This window comes from Gouania willdenowi, chromosome 11, assembly GCF_900634775.1.
Source record: "Gouania willdenowi chromosome 11, fGouWil2.1, whole genome shotgun sequence".
Taxonomy (NCBI): Eukaryota; Metazoa; Chordata; class Actinopteri; order Blenniiformes; family Gobiesocidae; genus Gouania; species Gouania willdenowi.
In genome coordinates, this window is record NC_041054.1 from 27219498 (window position 1) to 27238910 (window position 19413).

General features: G+C 37.2%; 1 protein-coding gene across 1 annotated transcript; it reads left to right on the forward strand.

The window, feature by feature from the left end:
• The first annotated feature begins 1381 nt into the window (after positions 1-1381).
• Positions 1382-12566, forward strand: LOC114472629 (uncharacterized). The gene is made up of 9 exons (XM_028461940.1): positions 1382-1590; positions 2384-2503; positions 4790-4935; positions 5786-5906; positions 5995-6127; positions 7176-8844; positions 11526-11633; positions 11737-11774; positions 12486-12566. Exons 1-9 carry the CDS (start codon positions 1472-1474, stop codon positions 12564-12566), a joined length of 2535 nt encoding a protein of 844 aa, XP_028317741.1. The 5' UTR covers positions 1382-1471.
• Positions 12567-19413: the final 6847 nt, after the last annotated feature.

Genomic DNA, 19413 nt, shown 5'->3' on the forward strand with positions numbered 1-19413 from the left:
AGATGGTAGCCATTGTTACTTTGGTCCCAGCTCTCTGCAGGTCATTCCCTAGGTCCCCCCGTGTGGTTCTGGGATTTTTGCTCATTGTTCTTGTGATCATTTTAACCCCACGGTGTGAGATCTTGAGTGGAGCCCCAGATAAAGGGAGATTATCAGTGGTCTTGTATGTCTTCCATTTTCTAATAATTGGTCCCATAGTTGATTTCTTCACACCAAGCTGCTACCTATTGCAGATTCAGTCTTCCCAGCCTGGTGTCCTTTGACAGCTCTTTGGTCTTGGCCATAGTGGAGTTTGGAGTGTGACTGTTTGAGGTTGTGGACAGGTGTCTTTTAGAAGTTACTGGTCTGTGAGAGCCAGAAATCTTGCTTGTTTGTAGGTGACCAAATACTTATTTTACTGAAGGATTTACCAATTAATTCATTAAAAATCCTACAATGAGATTTTCTGGATTTTTTTTCTTATTTTGTCTCTCATAGTCGATATATATATATAAAAATTCACTTTCATATATATACTTAATATATTTAATTTTCTGAATGGCTTGCATTATATTTATTATTATTATTATATTATATTATAATATATAATAATTATATACTGTATATATAGAGAGAAGTTAGGCTAAGTCACCAAATAAAGGCATGGTTAGATGGTTGCTGAGCAACAAGAGAACATGTTGTATCCTATATTGATTAATACTTATCAAGTCGGGAGGACTGTATTACCTTAACATTACATATCAAATGTAATTTACTTCTAAATAACTCAGAAGAGGTTTCCAGACAATGTGCTTCCATAATGCTAAAAGCACAACATTTTAGTGTTTTTCTATTTTAAGTTAAAGGACTAGTTTAATCTTTCACCAGTGAATTTTAACAACTAACTGCAGGTCTCACTGGACACAACATATATATTTGCTAAGCACTTCATTCATATGAAATCATAATAGTAAACACTGTACAGAATGTTTTTATTATTATTATTATATTAGAAAATGTTTTTTTTTTTTTTTACTTTTAGTGAAAATAAACCTTTTTGGGATTTTCAAAAGATTATTTTTCATTTTCAAGTTTGTCAAGGGAAAATGTGACATGAGATTAATCTGAGCATTAATACAGGAAAGAACAAAGAATGGTTTGTTCTTTGTTTCTTGTGTGTTTTTGTGTTGATTTGTGACTCTTTAGTGTCATTTTGTGTATGTTTGTTGAGGATTTGTGTGTTTTTGTTATTATTTTGTATGTTCCTACAGACAATAAATAAATAAATAAAAATATCCCTTTAAATATGACGCCCTCTGCTGGACTTCAAAGTAAAGTCAGTTCTCAAGCGGTTGCTAAGGAGACAACACAACAGACGCTGTTGTGTTGAAAGTGGCTTCGAAATTCTATAAGTTAACAGACTACACTGTGAGGTCTATGTTTCTTTGTTTTATTAAAATATTCACACGAGCTACAGCTTATCTTTTAGTTGATGTTACCGTGTTTTTCTGGCGGAATGACTTATGCTTTAAACGGAGTTCAGATCGGACCAGGAAACAGGACCATGACCAGGACCAGGCAGGGCCGCCAGGACTGCTACTTCTACCAAATGTATTCTTCATGCTTTGGTTTATTATATGATGATGAATTATTATGATTAGTAACATTATGTTGTTAGCTTCATCCACTCGTTTAATTTATATAGTTTTATAATGCTTTCCTTAAGTCCTAATGCACGATTTATTAGAAGTGTGATAATATATCGATTACTAGATTAATAGCGATTTATTTTGTAATATGATTACTGTTGGATTTGGTGATTTGATATAAATAAATAAATAAAATAGATAAAATAAAAAATAAAATAAAATAAATTAAAAAATATGCATAAACAAAATCGTGATAATCGTTAATATCATAATAATTGTTGAATCGTAGTACCCTGACTCAAAATCTAATTGTGAGGTCCCTTAAATGGCACAAACCTACTATTTATTTAAACATGATGTGGATTTTATTTAAAAAAAAATATTATTTATCTATTTATTTATTTTATGTATTTATTTATTCATGTCCATCCAAATTCTGACCCACTTGTTCCTCCGAAAACAGTATTAAACAATTAGTATTTATTGTTTTTGCTCTTTATGTTTTTATTTTATCAAGCAAACCACAATAACATGTATTGTTATTGTTACAATGTTTGAACGTCAATATTCCAAAATTACCAATTGTGTGACTGATTTTTAATTAAACTGATGTTTTACATGTATTTTTTTTTTTATCAATCATCCAGTCATTTTATTTCTACTTGTTTCCCTATTTTGATCAATCTCCCAGTACTTTTCTTTCAACCCCCCCATTGTTAATTTATTATTATTATTTCTGACTTGATCTTGTTCAGAAATCCCATCCTGAGAGCAGACAAAACCGTTGAAAGTGAACGACAACTTTTGGTAGAGGAGCAAAAAGAATGCAAAGACAAGAATCGCAAGTTTTGCCAGGAAACCAACAGTCACAGAAGGTCAGTGTTTAAATGTTTTTTATTTGTTAGATTTCCTTCTCTGGCTTTTATCTGTGGATTATTCTCTGTGTAGCGATGAATGCACTGAGTGCAGTAGTAGTCACCCAACCGTCACCTTTGTGTTGATTTAAAATCCTTCACAGATATTTTTAGCCATCTAAATATTCAGTATTTGTTTCTAAAATGATATGAAGAGGCCTGGGAGCATGGGAGTTTGAGGCTAGATTAGAAGAAAACAGAGTTCAGTATTGGTTATGTAATAACCCACAGACAGGTCAACTATTTTAAAGAAGAGAGTGATGATTAAGGACCATGGATAATCTTTTTTAAATGATAGCTGATAATACACTGCACTTAAATTATTATCAACTGATGATCAACAACTATCTGCACTGTTCATTGTATGTATTATAAACTTTATTACAGTCCCTGACTCTTGTTAAATTCAGGGACTTGGTGGAAATGTGTGTGTTTACAGACAATAACATCCCATATCAGGTTGATCAATGGTAAATTAAACTTTTTTAAAAATGCATGAACTGTTATGCTTTATATCAGAAATAGGCAACTGGCGGCCAGGGGGTCACATGCGGTCCTCGGTCTAATTTAATGCGGTCCCCAAAGTAAACGTACGAAATGACAGAAAAATACACAAAACAAAAGCAAGAATACATTAAAAAACACAAATAATTACAACATTGCAGGAAAATACAGAAAAGTCTTCAAAAACACAAAACTACAGCAAAAATGTACAAAACTACAACAGTAAAACACAAAATTACTCAGAAATATATAAAATTACAGAAATTGACAACTAAAGTATAAAAACAAAACAAAAACACAAAAAACAAAAACACAAAAAACAAAACAAAAACACAAAAAAACAAAACAAAAACACAAAAAATGACTCAGCAAAGCCACAGTACTCACAAACAAACAATAGAAATAAATAAAAAATTACTCTATAAAACGCCAAATGACAGCACAAATACACAATATGACTCCAAAAACATATAATTTACAGGAAAAATACACAAAAAGACAACATAAATGCACAAAATTCCTCACACTGAGCAAGACAACAACAAACATAGACAGAATGAGAGAAAAAACACAAAGTTACTATAAAAGCCTTTTATTCTTTCCTGTGTTGATGCTCAGATTGCTCATTATTCTAAATGCTGACATGAATGTTCATCATGTGGTCCTCTGATCAAACAAACACTTTTTTGTGGCCCTGGTGTGATAAAAGTATATTTTAGTCTACTAAAAACCAAATGTCATTTAAATGAGTAAAACCAGACTATAACTGAAATAGTCCTGATGACTATATTTTGGCTGAAACTAAATTTTAGTCAAAAGACTAAATGATTACTGTGTAAATCAACAATGCTGTGCTGCATGTTGTAGTGCTCTAGTTCTGGTTCAGGGCTTTACTGGTGTTTCTCACTATAAAGTTTGGCCACATTAGGTGTAATTTGGCAATTCTGAGCGTTTTAGTCCAGACTTGGTGCTCTTTTTTTATCTGTAAATATTTTGTTTGTTCTTTTTAATCATGTTGTATTCTCTCTGTATTTGAATACCTTTTATATTCAAGTTTGCCTTTTAAAATCTGGCCACAAACACCAGTTGAAAACGAGCCTCTTTTGGCTAACTCTGGCTCATTCAGTATGGGGTGTCGATTGTAAAGTTGTGCATGCTAAAATAAACGTTTTAAAAACGTATGTGAATTTTTCATGTTACTTTTGACTAGATTTACAGCAATATTTGTGAAATTTGTGATATTTCTTTCTTTTAAAGAAAATATATGTCAATGTTAAATCTAAATCTAAATGTTAAATATTAAAGCCAAATGTTAAATCTAAATGTACATTTAAATATGAATGTTAAATCTAAATGCTAAATGTTAGATCTAAATGTTAAATCTAACGGCACAATTTTACATTTCACATTTATATTTAAATGTAACATTTTGATTTAAATTTAATGTTTAGATTTAATTTTTAACATTTAGGTTTAGATTTAAGATTACATTTAGATTTACCATTGACATATTTTTACGAGAAAAGTAAATATAACAAAAATTTACAAATATTGCTGTAAATCTGGTCAAAAGTAAACATTTTTTAAACATGGTTTGTTGCTATAAATTTGTTTATTTTAGAATGCATAACTTTACAATTGATGCCCCATAATTTACAGCATGTCTGTTTATTAACGTGCTTCGTCCCTTTAAAATAATCAATAAATTCAAATTAAAATGTCTGTTGTTTCCTTTATTCACAGGAAGTTGGACGATAGACGCAGACAGTGGAACATGCAGGAGAGGCGTCGAGAGGAAAAGATCCTACAGCAACGCCGGGAGCAGATCCAGGACGCCACCGAGCGCTGCCGGAGAGCCAATCAGCCTCCTGCACAGAAACGTAGACCAAGTGAGTCGTTTGAAATTTAAAAAGTCGATCTCTTACCAGGGGTGGAGCAGTGATTTTAAAAGTGAGGGTGTTCTAAGGGCAGGGCTACCGTCAAATTTAATTTATTAAATTAATTTACTAAAACCATGATGAAGCTGTTATTAGTCAGTGATACTCAACATGTGGCTCCTCATGTCTTAATTTTAATTATAAATCCCACAGAAAACCTTAAAATTTAGAAACCTTTTAACATCTTACCTTTTTTTGGCCCACATTGCAACTTCCTCTGTCACATTTTTGCCCCTTTACCCAAAATTCTTTTGGAAGATTTCAATTTTAGCTTCCTTTTGTCAATACATATTACTTTGTCCTAATTGTTGTCCATTTTTGTAAGTTCTTTTTGACACTTTTATCCAATTTGTCAATTCTTTAACCATTTTTTGACACTTTTCATCCATATAAGTACCTTTTGCCATTACATACCACTCGTTTCTTCTTTTTGTCAATTTTTTTCTGGCACTCTTTACTGCTATTGGCCCATTTCAGTCACTTTTCACTCTTTTCTTGCAACTTTTGGACCATTTTTTTGCCACCTGTTGCTAATTTTTTGCCACTTACACTTTACTCATCACTGTTACTGTAACTCTTTGTTTACCTTCTCAGAATGACGGTTTTGTCAAATGGCTGGCTATGATTGGCTTGATCACCATTCAATCAATCTAAAAACTGTAAAAACTGTAAAAACTGGGAAGATTAATTTTAGTTTTTTTGAAATTGCAGGTGTCGCATCCGAGACGCACCTGTTTTTTGCACTTTGTCATGCATATCTACTCACTGATGTCTTTTCTTTTTTATTAATTATTATTCTTAGCTATTCCAGCCTTCAGTGGAAAGGTCATCAATCTGGATGATGCAATGAAACAAATTGGAGGGTCTTTCAATATGCCCCATTCCCTGTCCTCCTGCCTGTCTATGGAAACCATCAGAGCCAGGTGAGCAGTTGTACTAATATTCTCGCTCAAGTTTTTGATTGATTATGGATTGATTAATCCATAACTCTTCTTTGTTTTTCTCATCAAGCAGCTTAATTCCTATCGAACCAGCCACTGTTTCTACATCCCATCATCACCCATTGCCTTCTGCTGTGGAGTCCAACACTGACGTTGTTCAGGAGCAGAACAAAACGGAACCACAACAGGATCCCAGCCCACAGGTACCGTGTCTGTTCTAAAGTCATGTCAAACCTCACAAATGCATAAAACGGGTTTTACTCAAGATTCACAAACAAACTCAGTGTGGTTTGCAAAAAACATTGTTTACAAACGAATGCTATACTGTTTTGTTTTGCAAATAAGAAACACACCAATCAACCAAATACAGCAAGTGCAAAAAAATCCTTTAAGTACAAACTAAAAAACAGGACATTTCTTAGAAAATTTACTGGCATTTATGTGTGGATCTGCAAAGTGAAAAATTAGTGGCCAAAGTCGAGTTTTTTGTAGTTGTATGTTGTTGCTTTTGTACTTGAAGACATGCTTTTTTGTATGTGTGAAACATGCTGTGTTTGTTTCTGAAGCATTATGTATTTGTGTAATTGGTACATTTCCTATTTGTAAAACAAAATCCATTAGTTTGTTTAGGAGCGCCGTGAACACAACCGCTCTCAGAGCGGAACAAACACAGCAAGTATCAGAGATGACGTAGCGTAAAGTACATGGGATTGTAGGTGATCAGCAGAGCCGGCAACAGCGCAAAACAGGGCTTTAAAACCACCAAAAAGCACGTCAACTTGTTGCTGCTTCATTGTTGAATGTTGTGAAAGAACAAACAGAGATGGCACAAGTTTCTGTGCACTCTTAAGCGCTCGCTTTGACCCATAGATGAGAGCCTCTTCTTCAGGTTTATGTTTTTCTGCAGAGAGAAGTCTCTACTCTAGTAATGGCGCCCTCAAGCAGTTAGTTCATGCAAGTGCACCAGAGGTTGTTTTGAGCGAATCAGAAGATCAGTTTCTAATGCAAACCGAGCCAAACCAAGTTAATAAAATTATCATTTGTCCTTTACCCATTCGGACCGAGTCCGGGACTAAACCATTGTGAAACCAACTTTCCACATTGATGTTAACTGGAATGTTACAGTCTACCAAAGCTCTATCCGACTGTCCAAATTAGCTGTGTTAATGAATAATAGAAAGGAAAAACAATATGAAAAATTAGCTATAATTACTTTTTCTCTAAACATCTTGGCTTTGCTTTCTGTTTCAGGACATCCATCAGTCAGACTGCCTCTTGTTTAAAGACAGTTTGGAGTGTGAGGACGATGTCTGCGACACAAACAAAGATCAGCAAGTCTTTTCATCGTTTTTAATGAATGCGGAGAAAGCCTCTTCAAACCTGCACAGCCAGTACAATCCAACATTGGACTTAGCTCCCTATGCAGGGTTGACCCTTGTCGGCGTTGAGGCGTCAAAGAAACCGACAAAACGCAATCACAAAAACCAAGACAAAACAAAATGGCGCCATGTTTCTAAACCTTCATGTCAGTTTACGCCCTTTGAAGCACTAAGTCATGAAGAGTTTCAGAAAGCTCCACACAACTACAACTTTTGTGGAGATATTGGTGAGCCCTTTGTGTTGCACGCCAGGTCATCTGAGGTTTTAAGTCCCAAACTAGAAGCTTTGCTGGATCTCAAACAGAAAGTGATCCTTGATGACAAACCGGTGATTGATCAGTTAGCCGAAAAAGATCATTTGCCTGACAAAAACAGCAACAAAATATTGTTTCAGGCTGCAAATATCTTCCTGAACAACAGCCTGACAAACAATGTTGTAAAAGAAGAGAACGATCAGCAAAAGGCACAAGAGAAGCATCATCGGTTAACTCAGCAGCAATACCTCAGTGCATCCATCAATAACCTCAACAAGATTTCAAATTTACAACCCCAAGCAGAAATGAACTCAGAATCGCTACAAAGAGCGAGCACGTTGAAGTCACACTCGGACGCTGCTGCTGGTCCTGAGGAGGAATCACACGTGACTCAGATTTCAGGGGGACGTTCAGATATATTGGATGAGGTCGGGTGCACTAAAGGAATCCTTAAAATAAATCAATCTGAAAAAAAGTCAGGACATTTGGGCTTTAAAAAACAAGAGACAATAAGGGACAGCATTGAATTAACAGAAGCAAAGTTAAAGAAAACAGAAGGTAGCAATGCAGTGAAAAAGAAGGTTCGTTGGCTGCATTTGGAGGAAGAGGCTCAGAAGCAGAACTCCAACAAGTCGGCTGAATTTATTCAGTTAAGAAACGACTACGAGGACCACCAGCCACTTGCGACCACACCCCCAGGAGCTCCCAGGCTTGCAGACTCCACGGCTTCTCACCGTACAAAAAAGACCTGGACTGAGGTCGGGGTTCAAGTCAGCTTGGTCCTAGATGACACAAATGAGGTCACGGTGCCACAGGACTGCAACAGGAGAGCTGGCCTTGAGGTCCCCCGGAGAGAGCATGCCACCGCAGCCAGAGCATTTCCTGTTTCCTCCACAACACCAAAGCGCATTCTGGTACGACCTCAATCCGCCGCCGAGCTGATTCAAATTGCCAAAAGCAAAGGGAAGAGCATGATTCCCCGTCTACTACCTCGAACGAGGGCGGTGAAAGGATGGACAGCATGTGATCCAAAGGCTCCATATGGTGCGGCTCAAGCATCACATGTAACCCCAGCAGACAGAAGCCATGCTGCATATGCACCTCTACCATCAGCATTCACCCCCACATTCTCAGAGGACAACTCTAAGACCCCACACACCTCGTTACATCAGGACGCCCACAGCAGAGCAAGAGAGACATCTTCAAAGAAGTTACAGCTCACTCCCACAGACGAAGAGGTTACTCAGCTCTGGCAAGGACTTCGTAGAGGCCTGACGCCAAAGGAAGGTAAAGTATATCTTAGTTATTTACACAACAACTAAAAGCAAAGCAGACAAGGGCTGTGTTGGAAACTACTCATACTAAGTCTAACGTCAAATTTAGTGTGTGTGTGTTCACATTAGATAGTATGGAAAGATTAAGTACACGAGAAATACCCACATGTAAACTATATTGGGACATTTTTTAAGAATGCATGGTAGACACACTCGTCATACTCAACAGTCCCATGATGCATTGCGAACGGAATGTAAAATGGTCCTGGGACCGGCTTCAAGCTAAAAATCAAACATCCCCTTTTCAAAATAAAAGCATCTCTTCTTTTCTTCCATTAGTTTATTTCAACGCTTTTGTAAATAGGGCTCTTGTTTTGAAGTTAACCGGAAGCTTGGTCAGTAGAACAATGGAGGGTCGGCATTAAATGTGTTTACGCAGGTTTTATGTAACAAATGAGCACATGTTGATATTCTTTTTGGTCACTTTCTCACTTAAAATGCTTTCAGAACTTTCAAAGGTGGAGAATCAACAGAAATATTTAGCTTCAGTGTACTTCAGGTTTTTGTCGTCGTAAGTTCCAAATGCATCCTGGGAAACTTGGAAATATACTTCAGTGGGAACGATCATCCTAATCGTAATTGTCATATATAGTAGAGAGTATATAAACTCAGTGAGTTTGTAGTGTATAGTACAGAGTGGGACATTGTATTACTGTAACTGCACAATTGCCTTGGTTTGTTTTATATACAATACTGATATCATGATATTTAGAATATTAATTCAGAAATGCAGTTATATTGTTTTATGTTTCCTCCTCCTATTTTAAAATCTATATCCTCATCATTGGGTTGATTTCGTTTTCGTTAGGCACATTTGTGTCATTTTTTACTAATTTTTGTAGATGTTCGACAAAAAACATTTTCATGCATTTTCAAAGTAAAAGACCCCTAAGGTAAAAAAGAAAACGATTCTAGGAATTTGTATTGCATGATGTAAGCAGCACCTGTTAGACTGCACTCACAATACGCCTTCACTGCAAGCAAGTTCAACACAATACTGACAAACATATTCAATGATTTATAGTTTTGTTTTTGGAAACTCGAGGTACTAACAATTTGAAATAATTTGTTGGGTTTTTTTTTTTGTAGGTAAAACATCAACTAAAGGACATAAACCAGGGAGCGGCTTTAGAAACCCTTGCACTCAGCCTTGGCCTCCAGGGAACAGACATCTGACCCCTCAGGTACATGCATGCAGATGCCTGTATGTCAGTGTAAGTGTGTGTGTGCAGTGGCGCTGCCAGGATTAGATTTCAAACATTATCCTGACAGTCAAGGATACAAGAGGTTTGTTTGTCACATACAAACAATTATCATTACGTAGAAAATGAGTTTTTAATGACAAGCTACCTACTTAACAACCGCTACAAACACTGGCATTAGCAGATTCTTCTTCTCCTGACCGCAGACTTAAGTTTAAAATCCACTTTTTCTGTAAGCTTTTTAAATTTGTCACCTTTGTGAACGACAATCTTTGGTTCTCTATAAAATCTCTTTTCCTTTTCTTTGTTAGAACGATTGGAGCAGCCGTAAACTACACAAAACATGGGCATTTTGATTATTTCACATCCTCAAGCTACTTCACTTCCTGCCCTCCATCTGAATTTTGCGCTCTCGCAATGCAGCAATGTGATGTCACGTGAAAGCAACCTAATGTCATAAATGACAATCATTGGCCTTTATGTTTGGCTTCAATTAATTGGCTTAAAAAACAGGTGCACTCAGCATGTTTATCCTATTACAAACCAGCAACTGTATCATCCCCTCCCAAAAACAATAAAAAAAAACCTTTAAATTATTATTTTTTTCCACACTTTGCACAGTGTGTACAGGATTCCGGTTGGCGGCGCCACTGTGTGTGTGTGTGTGATGGGGGACGGAGGTGTCCGTGGGGTGTTGAGTTGAGCCTAGTCAGTCAGTCTCAGTGGATGAGTTTGAACTTGTAAATGCCCAAATTGACCCCAAAAACAAACAAAGTGACAGTGAAATATATAACTAACTCAAAAACACACCAATGGACAACAAATGAGGGTCAAATACACAAAATGACAATAAAAATACACAAAATGAAAACAAAAGCACCCAAAAATAATCCCCAAAACACACCTAAATTGACAACAAATGTGAGTAAAATACTGTACAAAATGACCACAAAAGCACAGAAAAATGATCACAAAATGGCAACAAAAATACACACATTTGAACGCTTTAAAACAAACAATAATAAAATGAGGAACTGATGAAATCAGAGTTTAAATATACCAATTGCTCATTATTCTAAATTCTGACATGAAAGTCTCTCTCGGATGATCAGTCAATCACATTTTCGTGACACCGTTGTGATAAAAGTTGCCCTTCCCTGGCCTAGATGATTGCTGTATAATCTGCATTGATACTCTGCAGTCTATATTGTGGTTAATAGCAATAATAATAATAATGTTTTCTTTATTTCCTGTAGCCAAGAAACCTGACTGCACAGCAACTCAAGTCATCAAATATAGACTGCTGGGACTTTCGAAATGAAGGTAGGAAGGTTTTTCTCTATATATATTCTTAACATATATTTTATAAAGTTAAACAATGTAATTTCCAGAATTATATGCGCTATATAACCAATGTGCGTATGATTTACAGGGTCTGACCTGGAAAGTGTTGAAACACAGAGGCAGCCAGTCATCGACATCTCCTTTGAGGAGCAGGAAATCCTCATCTCTCTAGAAAGACTCAATCGTGAGCTGCAGTGTAAGTGATTGTATACATGGAAAAAACAATGTACAGTTTTAAAATGCTATATGATGACAATTCAACTGAAAAATAAGAATATCTGCTTCTTTTTTCATTGCAGGTGTGCAGAAACGTTGTTTTGTACCCACTCCATCATGTGTAAGTACTTCTAAAAAGGTCTTTTTGATTTTGAAACACTCAATCAAAGGTTTACAAGAATTGCATCATTACAGAAGGACAATTATTTATAATAAAATAAATAGTTTTTACAGTTACAGTACAGATTAAAAAACGTAATAAGTAATTTAAAGTTCCTCATTTCTCTAACTTCTCTACATGGTGTATACCCCAAAATAAGAACTAATAAAAACTAGAATATTTGCATTTCCCCATGAAAATTCAAGTGAAGATGCAGGTGCTCTGCACTGCATTAGCTTAGCAATAACTAGTATTAGCATTAGTTACCAATAAATGTCATTAGCTAGCATTAGCATAAGTTAGCATTAGCCAAACAACAATGTTAGCACTAACCTAGCATTAGTGTTAGCCTAACAATAGTGTTAGCCGAGCATTAGCCTAGCAAGGATGCCTCCCGCATCCTCACTAATAAATTAAGTAATAAAAGTTATTATTATTAATTAGTTATTTAATAATAAATTAACAATACATATAAGTTATTTCAATGATCCATTAATTAACTAATAACAATAATAATAATAATAATAATTATTATTATTAATAATATTATTGTTGTTGTTCTTTTAAAAGACAAAAAATATATAAATTTGAAAGTAATAAATAAATAGCATCATTTTAAAGTACCCATGTAACAGTTTAATATTTCTCACATGTATTATTGTTTTTGTTCAGACAGGAGATGTGAAAGGTGTTCTTAACCAGCATCAAACATCTTCAGCTAACCACCGCCCTCCAGCCCGGAAGAAAGTCTGACTTCCTCTTTGTGGAGCTTCAGAGCACACTTTAAGAATTAAACAGCAAATATATCTCTAGTCATTGTCAGTCTTTACTTCATACAAAACTACAGTAGGCCAGTTAAGTCAACTATCCATCAGCATGCATGGCTATGCTGTACACTACCCCCACCCCCGCTCAAAGAAAGGAAATAAAGGTGCGACTAAATTCTGTGCTGGTGCGACCAACTGAGAAAGTTAGTCGCACCAGTGCGACCACTGGAAAAGTTAGTGTAGAGCCCTGATGTAGCAAGTGTTGCTAATGCTAATGCTGCATCACTTTAGTTAAACAAAGTAAAAAGACTGTGTGTGACTATGAGAACATATCAGCCCTTTTGTTTGATGTTAATTGTACTTGGAACCAGTTTGATAAATTGCTTACATACAATTTAAAAAAATATTTGAAAATTACATTTTCTTAAATGATCTTTTATTCCTTTTTTTTCATTTAGGGCGATGATTTTAAGTAAGTGTAACACCCGTCCCAGGTAACCACAGTTTTAATTCTATTTAGATTGGTGGTAGACAATGGGCGGGGTCCTGGGTACTCTTACTTTGTAATAAATAAAAAAAATAGTAAACAGGAGATACAAAAAACCAAAGAAATAGTCCTACAGCTTCTAAATATTTTTTAAAGGTGCCTCCACTCAGCAAAAGAAAAACCCAGTTAACTATACTTTTTTTAACTTTTACTAAGAAAAATCTATATTAAGTATACACATTTAACTATCAATGTAACCTCTAAAATAACAAAAAATAAACCACACACTCACAGGGAAATAACTTGCAAAAACAATCTTAGTTTAGTACAAAAATAAATAAATTGACAACATGAATAAAACAATGGTTCAGGTATTTTGTTCAATTTTAAAATCACTTTTTGAATACTCCTCTATTGTTTTTGTGTTCAACCTAATAGATCTCAGTTCAGTTTTTGTTGCAGGCCTGATGTTGCTTGTGATCGTTGTGGCCTTACAAACATAAAAATGGCCTCTTCACTTGCCAAGCAAGCTTTTGAAAAAATAAAATAAAATAATAGCACGTGCACCTTGTGCCTTGAAGTGTACTCACAAAACCTTGGATTAGAAGTGATGATATGGGCTGAGATAGGCTGCAGCCGCACGAGGCCCAAACCTCGATGATGGCGGTGTTGAGTTCAGCTAACAGGCTTTCACCTGAGCAGCAGGCCTTCACTGAAACAGCAGGGCCTCACCGGAACAACAGGCAGATCCAACGATGTACAAACTTCTTTATACTTCACAGTAGCGTCCAAAGAGGGTGTCTCTGGTCCATTCAAACGCATCAACAAAATCCAATCCAAGCTGGTAGACTCTGCATCCACTGGATTAAATAGTGTTTTTTTTACCGGACTGGTTCACTCACATCTGCTCTACTTCATTGCTTAAAGCTGAGTGACCTGAGGACTAGTTTGGCTCCGCCCATCTATCTCCTATTGGTTGACACAGGTACACGTTCAATAAAACTAAAAATAAATCAAAAACCTTAACCTAAATTCGGGGCATTGAACATAAGAAAATTATCTTAAAGGGGACATATTATGGTTTTAAATCCTTCCTTTTTACATATAAATCATACAGTTGTGGTCTATATAATAGTTTCTCCTGATCTTTCTGAGTCATTAAACCTTTCACTCTGGAGATGTTCTTTAGGTGGTAGAAGATTTGATCTGACTGCTGAATGTCAGATCTGAGTCAATCAGAACACCAAGGTTTTTGACTTGGTCTTTAGCTTTTAAAGGAGACATATCATGCTTTTAAATCCTTCCTTTTTACATATAAATCATACAGTTATGGTCTATATAAAGCGGAACTGCAATGCTTGGGTCTGAATTCCTCATTATTATAGCTCCACCCCTTTTCTACCCCTTTTCTGATGTGCTTCTGAGAGCAACTCGTTTTGGTGCGGTCTCTTTAAATGCAAATGAGACACTCCATACCCCGCCCCCTCTTCAGGTGACACTCGGTTCAACTCCACCCTGCTCGGCCATTTTTGTAGTTTGATAGAAGCGATACAGCTATGTAGCGGCACATAAACTTTTTATTCAGAGGTTATTTACAATATGTCAACAACAGAAGACTTGTCCATCCAGCCTTACATGTTCGAGCCAGAGTCTGACCCAGCGGAGCGAGATGAAAATGAAGATGATGAACCTGCAGAACCCTAACAAGTGAGCTAACACAAGCACCGAGCTAACGCTAGCGCCAAGCTATCCTCACGAAATGCATTTTAATACAGTCTTTTCAAAGACAAAAACGGCAAAATGAAATGACTAATGAAAACTTTAGACTTAAATTAAATCACGTAGGCCATATCATCAAGGATCTAAAACGAGCACACAGCGCTAACATATGAAGTCTGAAGACGGTGCAACTGCTAATGCTAACAAAACAATGACAGGGACGTCTTATCATCACACTTTTTAGCGTTATTTACAGCTTACCGAAGTGCTCTGTTCGTCGTCTCCAAAGATAGAAGGAATTGAACCCTCAATCAGACAAAGTCTTTCGGCAAATCCTTCTTTATGCTGGCGGAGGTTGCAGAAGCAGTCATCCTTGAAGTGCTTCGCGCACACAAAAATGACCTTACCCACAGGTGTGGGTACATTTCCATGAAAAATAAAACTCAACCAAGCACTTCGAAAAGGTTCTGATGCTGGGAGACGTTGTAATGAAGCGTGTGGGTTACTACATCCAACAACCGAACATTTTGACTTATCCTTTCATAACTTCGGCATCCTTGAGCTTGGACTACAAAATAAAAGCGAGAAATAAAAATGGCGGATTGCTCGAAGTGTTGGACCTGGAGTTGATGTACTAATTTGGCAGTTCCGCTGCAAATACTGTGATGTAATAGTTCAAAAAACGTAATAGAGAATAGAAAAATCAAAACAGATTGAAAAATATGAGCAAAACAGAATATAAAGATATCTACGGAGCACCTGAAGTGACTAATTTGATTTTTTCTGTACTTCTAAGCACTCTAAATATACAACAAAATGCATTTAAGGGCTAAAAAAAGTGGATTTAGCATGATATGTCCCCTTTAAAGTATACATTTAAAAAAACAAAAAAACAAAGCAAAACATTGCTTATGCAAATTAGCTTTTATCAACAACCACTTTTAACATTTTAGTCAGCTTAGTCTTAAGTGCTTTTTTTTTAGACTGGGCTCCAACTGTAATTAACAACAATAATAGATCTCGGTCGTATTGAGTCCCAGTAGCAGCATGTTCACGGACGTGCACAGTCAGCATTAAGAGCATCTATAATGATAAACAAACATCAAAATCAACTTATTGTCTTTATCTGCTGTACTTATGCAGGCGTAGTTGAAGCTAAGTAGCTTAGCAAATGCTAACACGGTCACTGTTAAGCAATAAAACATCTTTGATAATTACCTGTGTTCACAAATGTTGTCGCAGATTCCTGTGACTCCAATGAAGATGGTTACATTTGTTCAGCAGAATCTTTACGTAGGATAAGACAGTATTCATACAATGTCAACAGTCAAAACATGGGCTTCTTTATGGCGCAAGTGCTCATGGGTAAACTGTTACGTAATCAGTGACGTACAGACGTATTGTGGTGACGCAAGGACGTGGCTCCAACTTGCCGCTGCTGCGGTGGAAAACCAAACCGGTTCTTCAGCTAAACAGGTCTAGCTCTGAAGTAGCTCTGGCACCAACTCCAGCTCCAAAAAAACCTCCGCGCTCTTGGTGGAAAAGCGCTATGTGTGAGTTCACCATGTACATCCCGATGTAGTGCACGCACACGCATCAGCCGTGTGTGTTTGTTTACATTGTAGCTGCTAGCATCTTTCTTAGCACATAGTAGAATATGAGAAGAAACACTCCGTTGCGCAGAACAAACAATAATCATAGTGGACCCATCCGCTCACAAAAACGTTACATTCATCTGTTTGAAGAAGCAGAATGTTTGGAATAAGGTAACGACCATCAGCCCAGGCACCGCCCACACTCATGGAGACGAAGGAGGAAGTGAAGTCTGTGACCCCAGATTTAAAGTAAGTTTGGAATCACGGGAATAACATTAAATAACCATGAAATATTAACTTAAATGACTTTTAGCGGTACAAAAACGTTTTTCAAGATCAACCTTTTTTTTTTTTTAACCCGGTGACACCATGAACCCGGAACCGGAAGTGGCGCGCTCTTTCCGAGGGAGCCGTACTTATAAAATTAATGTTTTGACCGTTTCGCGTCACCAAGATGCACACACTCGGGGTATTTGGAACGTGGATGAATTCTTCAAAATGGATGCCGGAAGTCGTCTCTCAATACATGGTGCGCTAGCTCCCACTCACACCCTGAGGTCAAAAGTTGAATAGGTTTCATTTCGGGGCCGTCCAGAAGTGAAATAAAATTAAAATAAACATTTTGAAATGACCAAATTACTCCAAAATAACAGATACACAGACTCGGGGTATTTGGAACTCGTCGACCGAGTTTCAGGTCGAACTGGCACTGCGTCGGGGAGATATTTGCTCCACACATACACATCCACAGAGACCTCCCTTGAATTATAGTATAGATAGTATAGATTATAGTATAGATATATAGCCACCAATTGTGCAAGTTCTCCCACTTAAAAAGATGAGAGAGGCCAGTAATTTTAATCATAGGTATACCTCAACTATGAGAGACAAAATGAGAAAAAAAAATCCAGAAAATCACATTGTTGGATTTTTAACGAATTTATTTGAAAATTATGGTGGAAAATAAGTATTTGGTCAATAACAAAAGTTCATCTCAATACTTTGTAATATACCCTTTGTTGGCAATGACAGAGGTCAAATGTTTTCTGTAAGTCTTCACAAGGTTTTCACACACTGTTGCTGGTATTTTGGTCCATTCCTCCATGCAGATCTCCTCTAGAGCAGTGATGTTTTGGGGCTGTCGCTAAGCAACACGGACTTTCAACTCCCTCCAAAGATTTTCTATGGGGTTGAGATCTGGAGACTGACTAGGCCACTCCAGGATCTTTAAATGCTTCTTACAAAGCCACTCCTTCGTTGCCCGGGCGATGTGTTTGGGATCATTGTCGTGCTGAAAGATGCAGCCACGTTTCACCCTCAATGCCCTTTCTGATGGTAGGAGGTTTTCACTCAAAATCTCACGATACATGGCCCCATTCATTCTTTCTTTTACATGGATCAGTCGTCCTGGTCCCTTTACAGAGAAACAGCCCCAAAGCATGATGTTACCACCCCCATGCTTTACAATAGGTATGATGTTCTTTCTCCTCCAAACACGACGAGTTGAGTTTTTACCAAAAAAGTTCTATTTTGGTTTCATCTGACCATATGAAATTCACCCAATCCTCTTCTGGATCATCCAAATGCTCTCTAGCAAACTTCAGACTGGCCTGGACATTTAGTGGCTTAAGCAGGAGGACATGTCTGGCACTGTAGGATTTGAGTCCCTGGTGGCGTACTGTGTTACTGATGGTAGCCTTTGTTACTTTGGTCCCAGCTCTCTGCAGGTCATTCACTCGGTCCCCCCGTGTGGTTCTGGGATTTTTGCTCATTGTTCTTGAGATCTTGAGTGGAGCCCCAGATAAAGGGAGATCATCAGTGGTCTTGTATATCTTCCATTTTCTAATAATTGGTCCCACAGTTGATTTCTTCACACCAAGCTGCTTACCTATTGCAGATTCAGTCTTCCCAGCCTGGTGCAGGTCTACAATTTAGTTTCTGGTGTCCTTTGACAGCTTTTTGGTCTTGGCCATAGTGGAGTTTGGAGTGTGACTGTTTGAGGTTGTGGACAGGTGTCTTTTATACTGATAACAAAGAACCTCTTAAAGAAGAAGTTACAGGTCTGTGAGAGCCAGAAATCTTGCTTGTTTGTAGGTGACCAAATACTTATTTTACTGATGGCTGTTGTACTGGCAGCGTGAGCATTTGTGTGGGGTGACAGTTAGTGGCACTTTGAAATGTTACTCAATGGCTAATGTAGATGACAAAATCTACCTGATCAAACTACCCTCCAGCATACTGGTAAACATATCCCACATGTCCATGCCGTTATACTGCCTCCTAATTGACGAGTTCTCAGACTAACTTGGCCAAATCGATCTTGGTTTGGCCTACACAATAAAACGTCATCGTCCCCTCAGATCTGCTCAAATTTAAAAGGACCAGGAAGAACAAGAACAGCTTTTACTAAACCAAAAGCCTGTCTTTGTTATGGTAGCAGATCCTAAATCAGAAGCAGACACTAAGCAGGTCATCTCCAATAATTAATATTAGCTCAAGCTATTGAACAGAAATATGTCAGTCAAGATGAAACACTCAGAAAGAACAACAACCTGCTCTACTCCAAGAGAAGCAGGAGGACTTTTCCACCTTTCAGGAACAGAAGCAGCTTTTACCAAAACAAGAATCTGATACTGGGGCGACCGTGACTCAGTGGTAGAATGGGTCGTCCAATAACCGAAGGGTTGGGTGTTCACTATGGTAGCCTTGCCTCTGTCAGTCTGCAATAGTAGCTTACCACCACTGTGTGTGGAGTAAAAGAATAATGCATATCAAAGAGTGTCTATGATAAAACTCTAAATAAAATCCAATGCATGATTATTATTATTGTTCCACTAACTGTTAATGAGAAGCAAATTGAGCCCTGTCAATTGGAAGCAGACAGTGAGCCAGTCCTCCATAACAAGGATTCTCCTACTGAAGATCACCAACAGGAAGACCTAGAGTTCAACTATAAACTTCACCTTACCAACAAGACCAGGTCATCCACATCACATGAAGATAATTTAACAAGCAGCGCCTCTGGACAAACT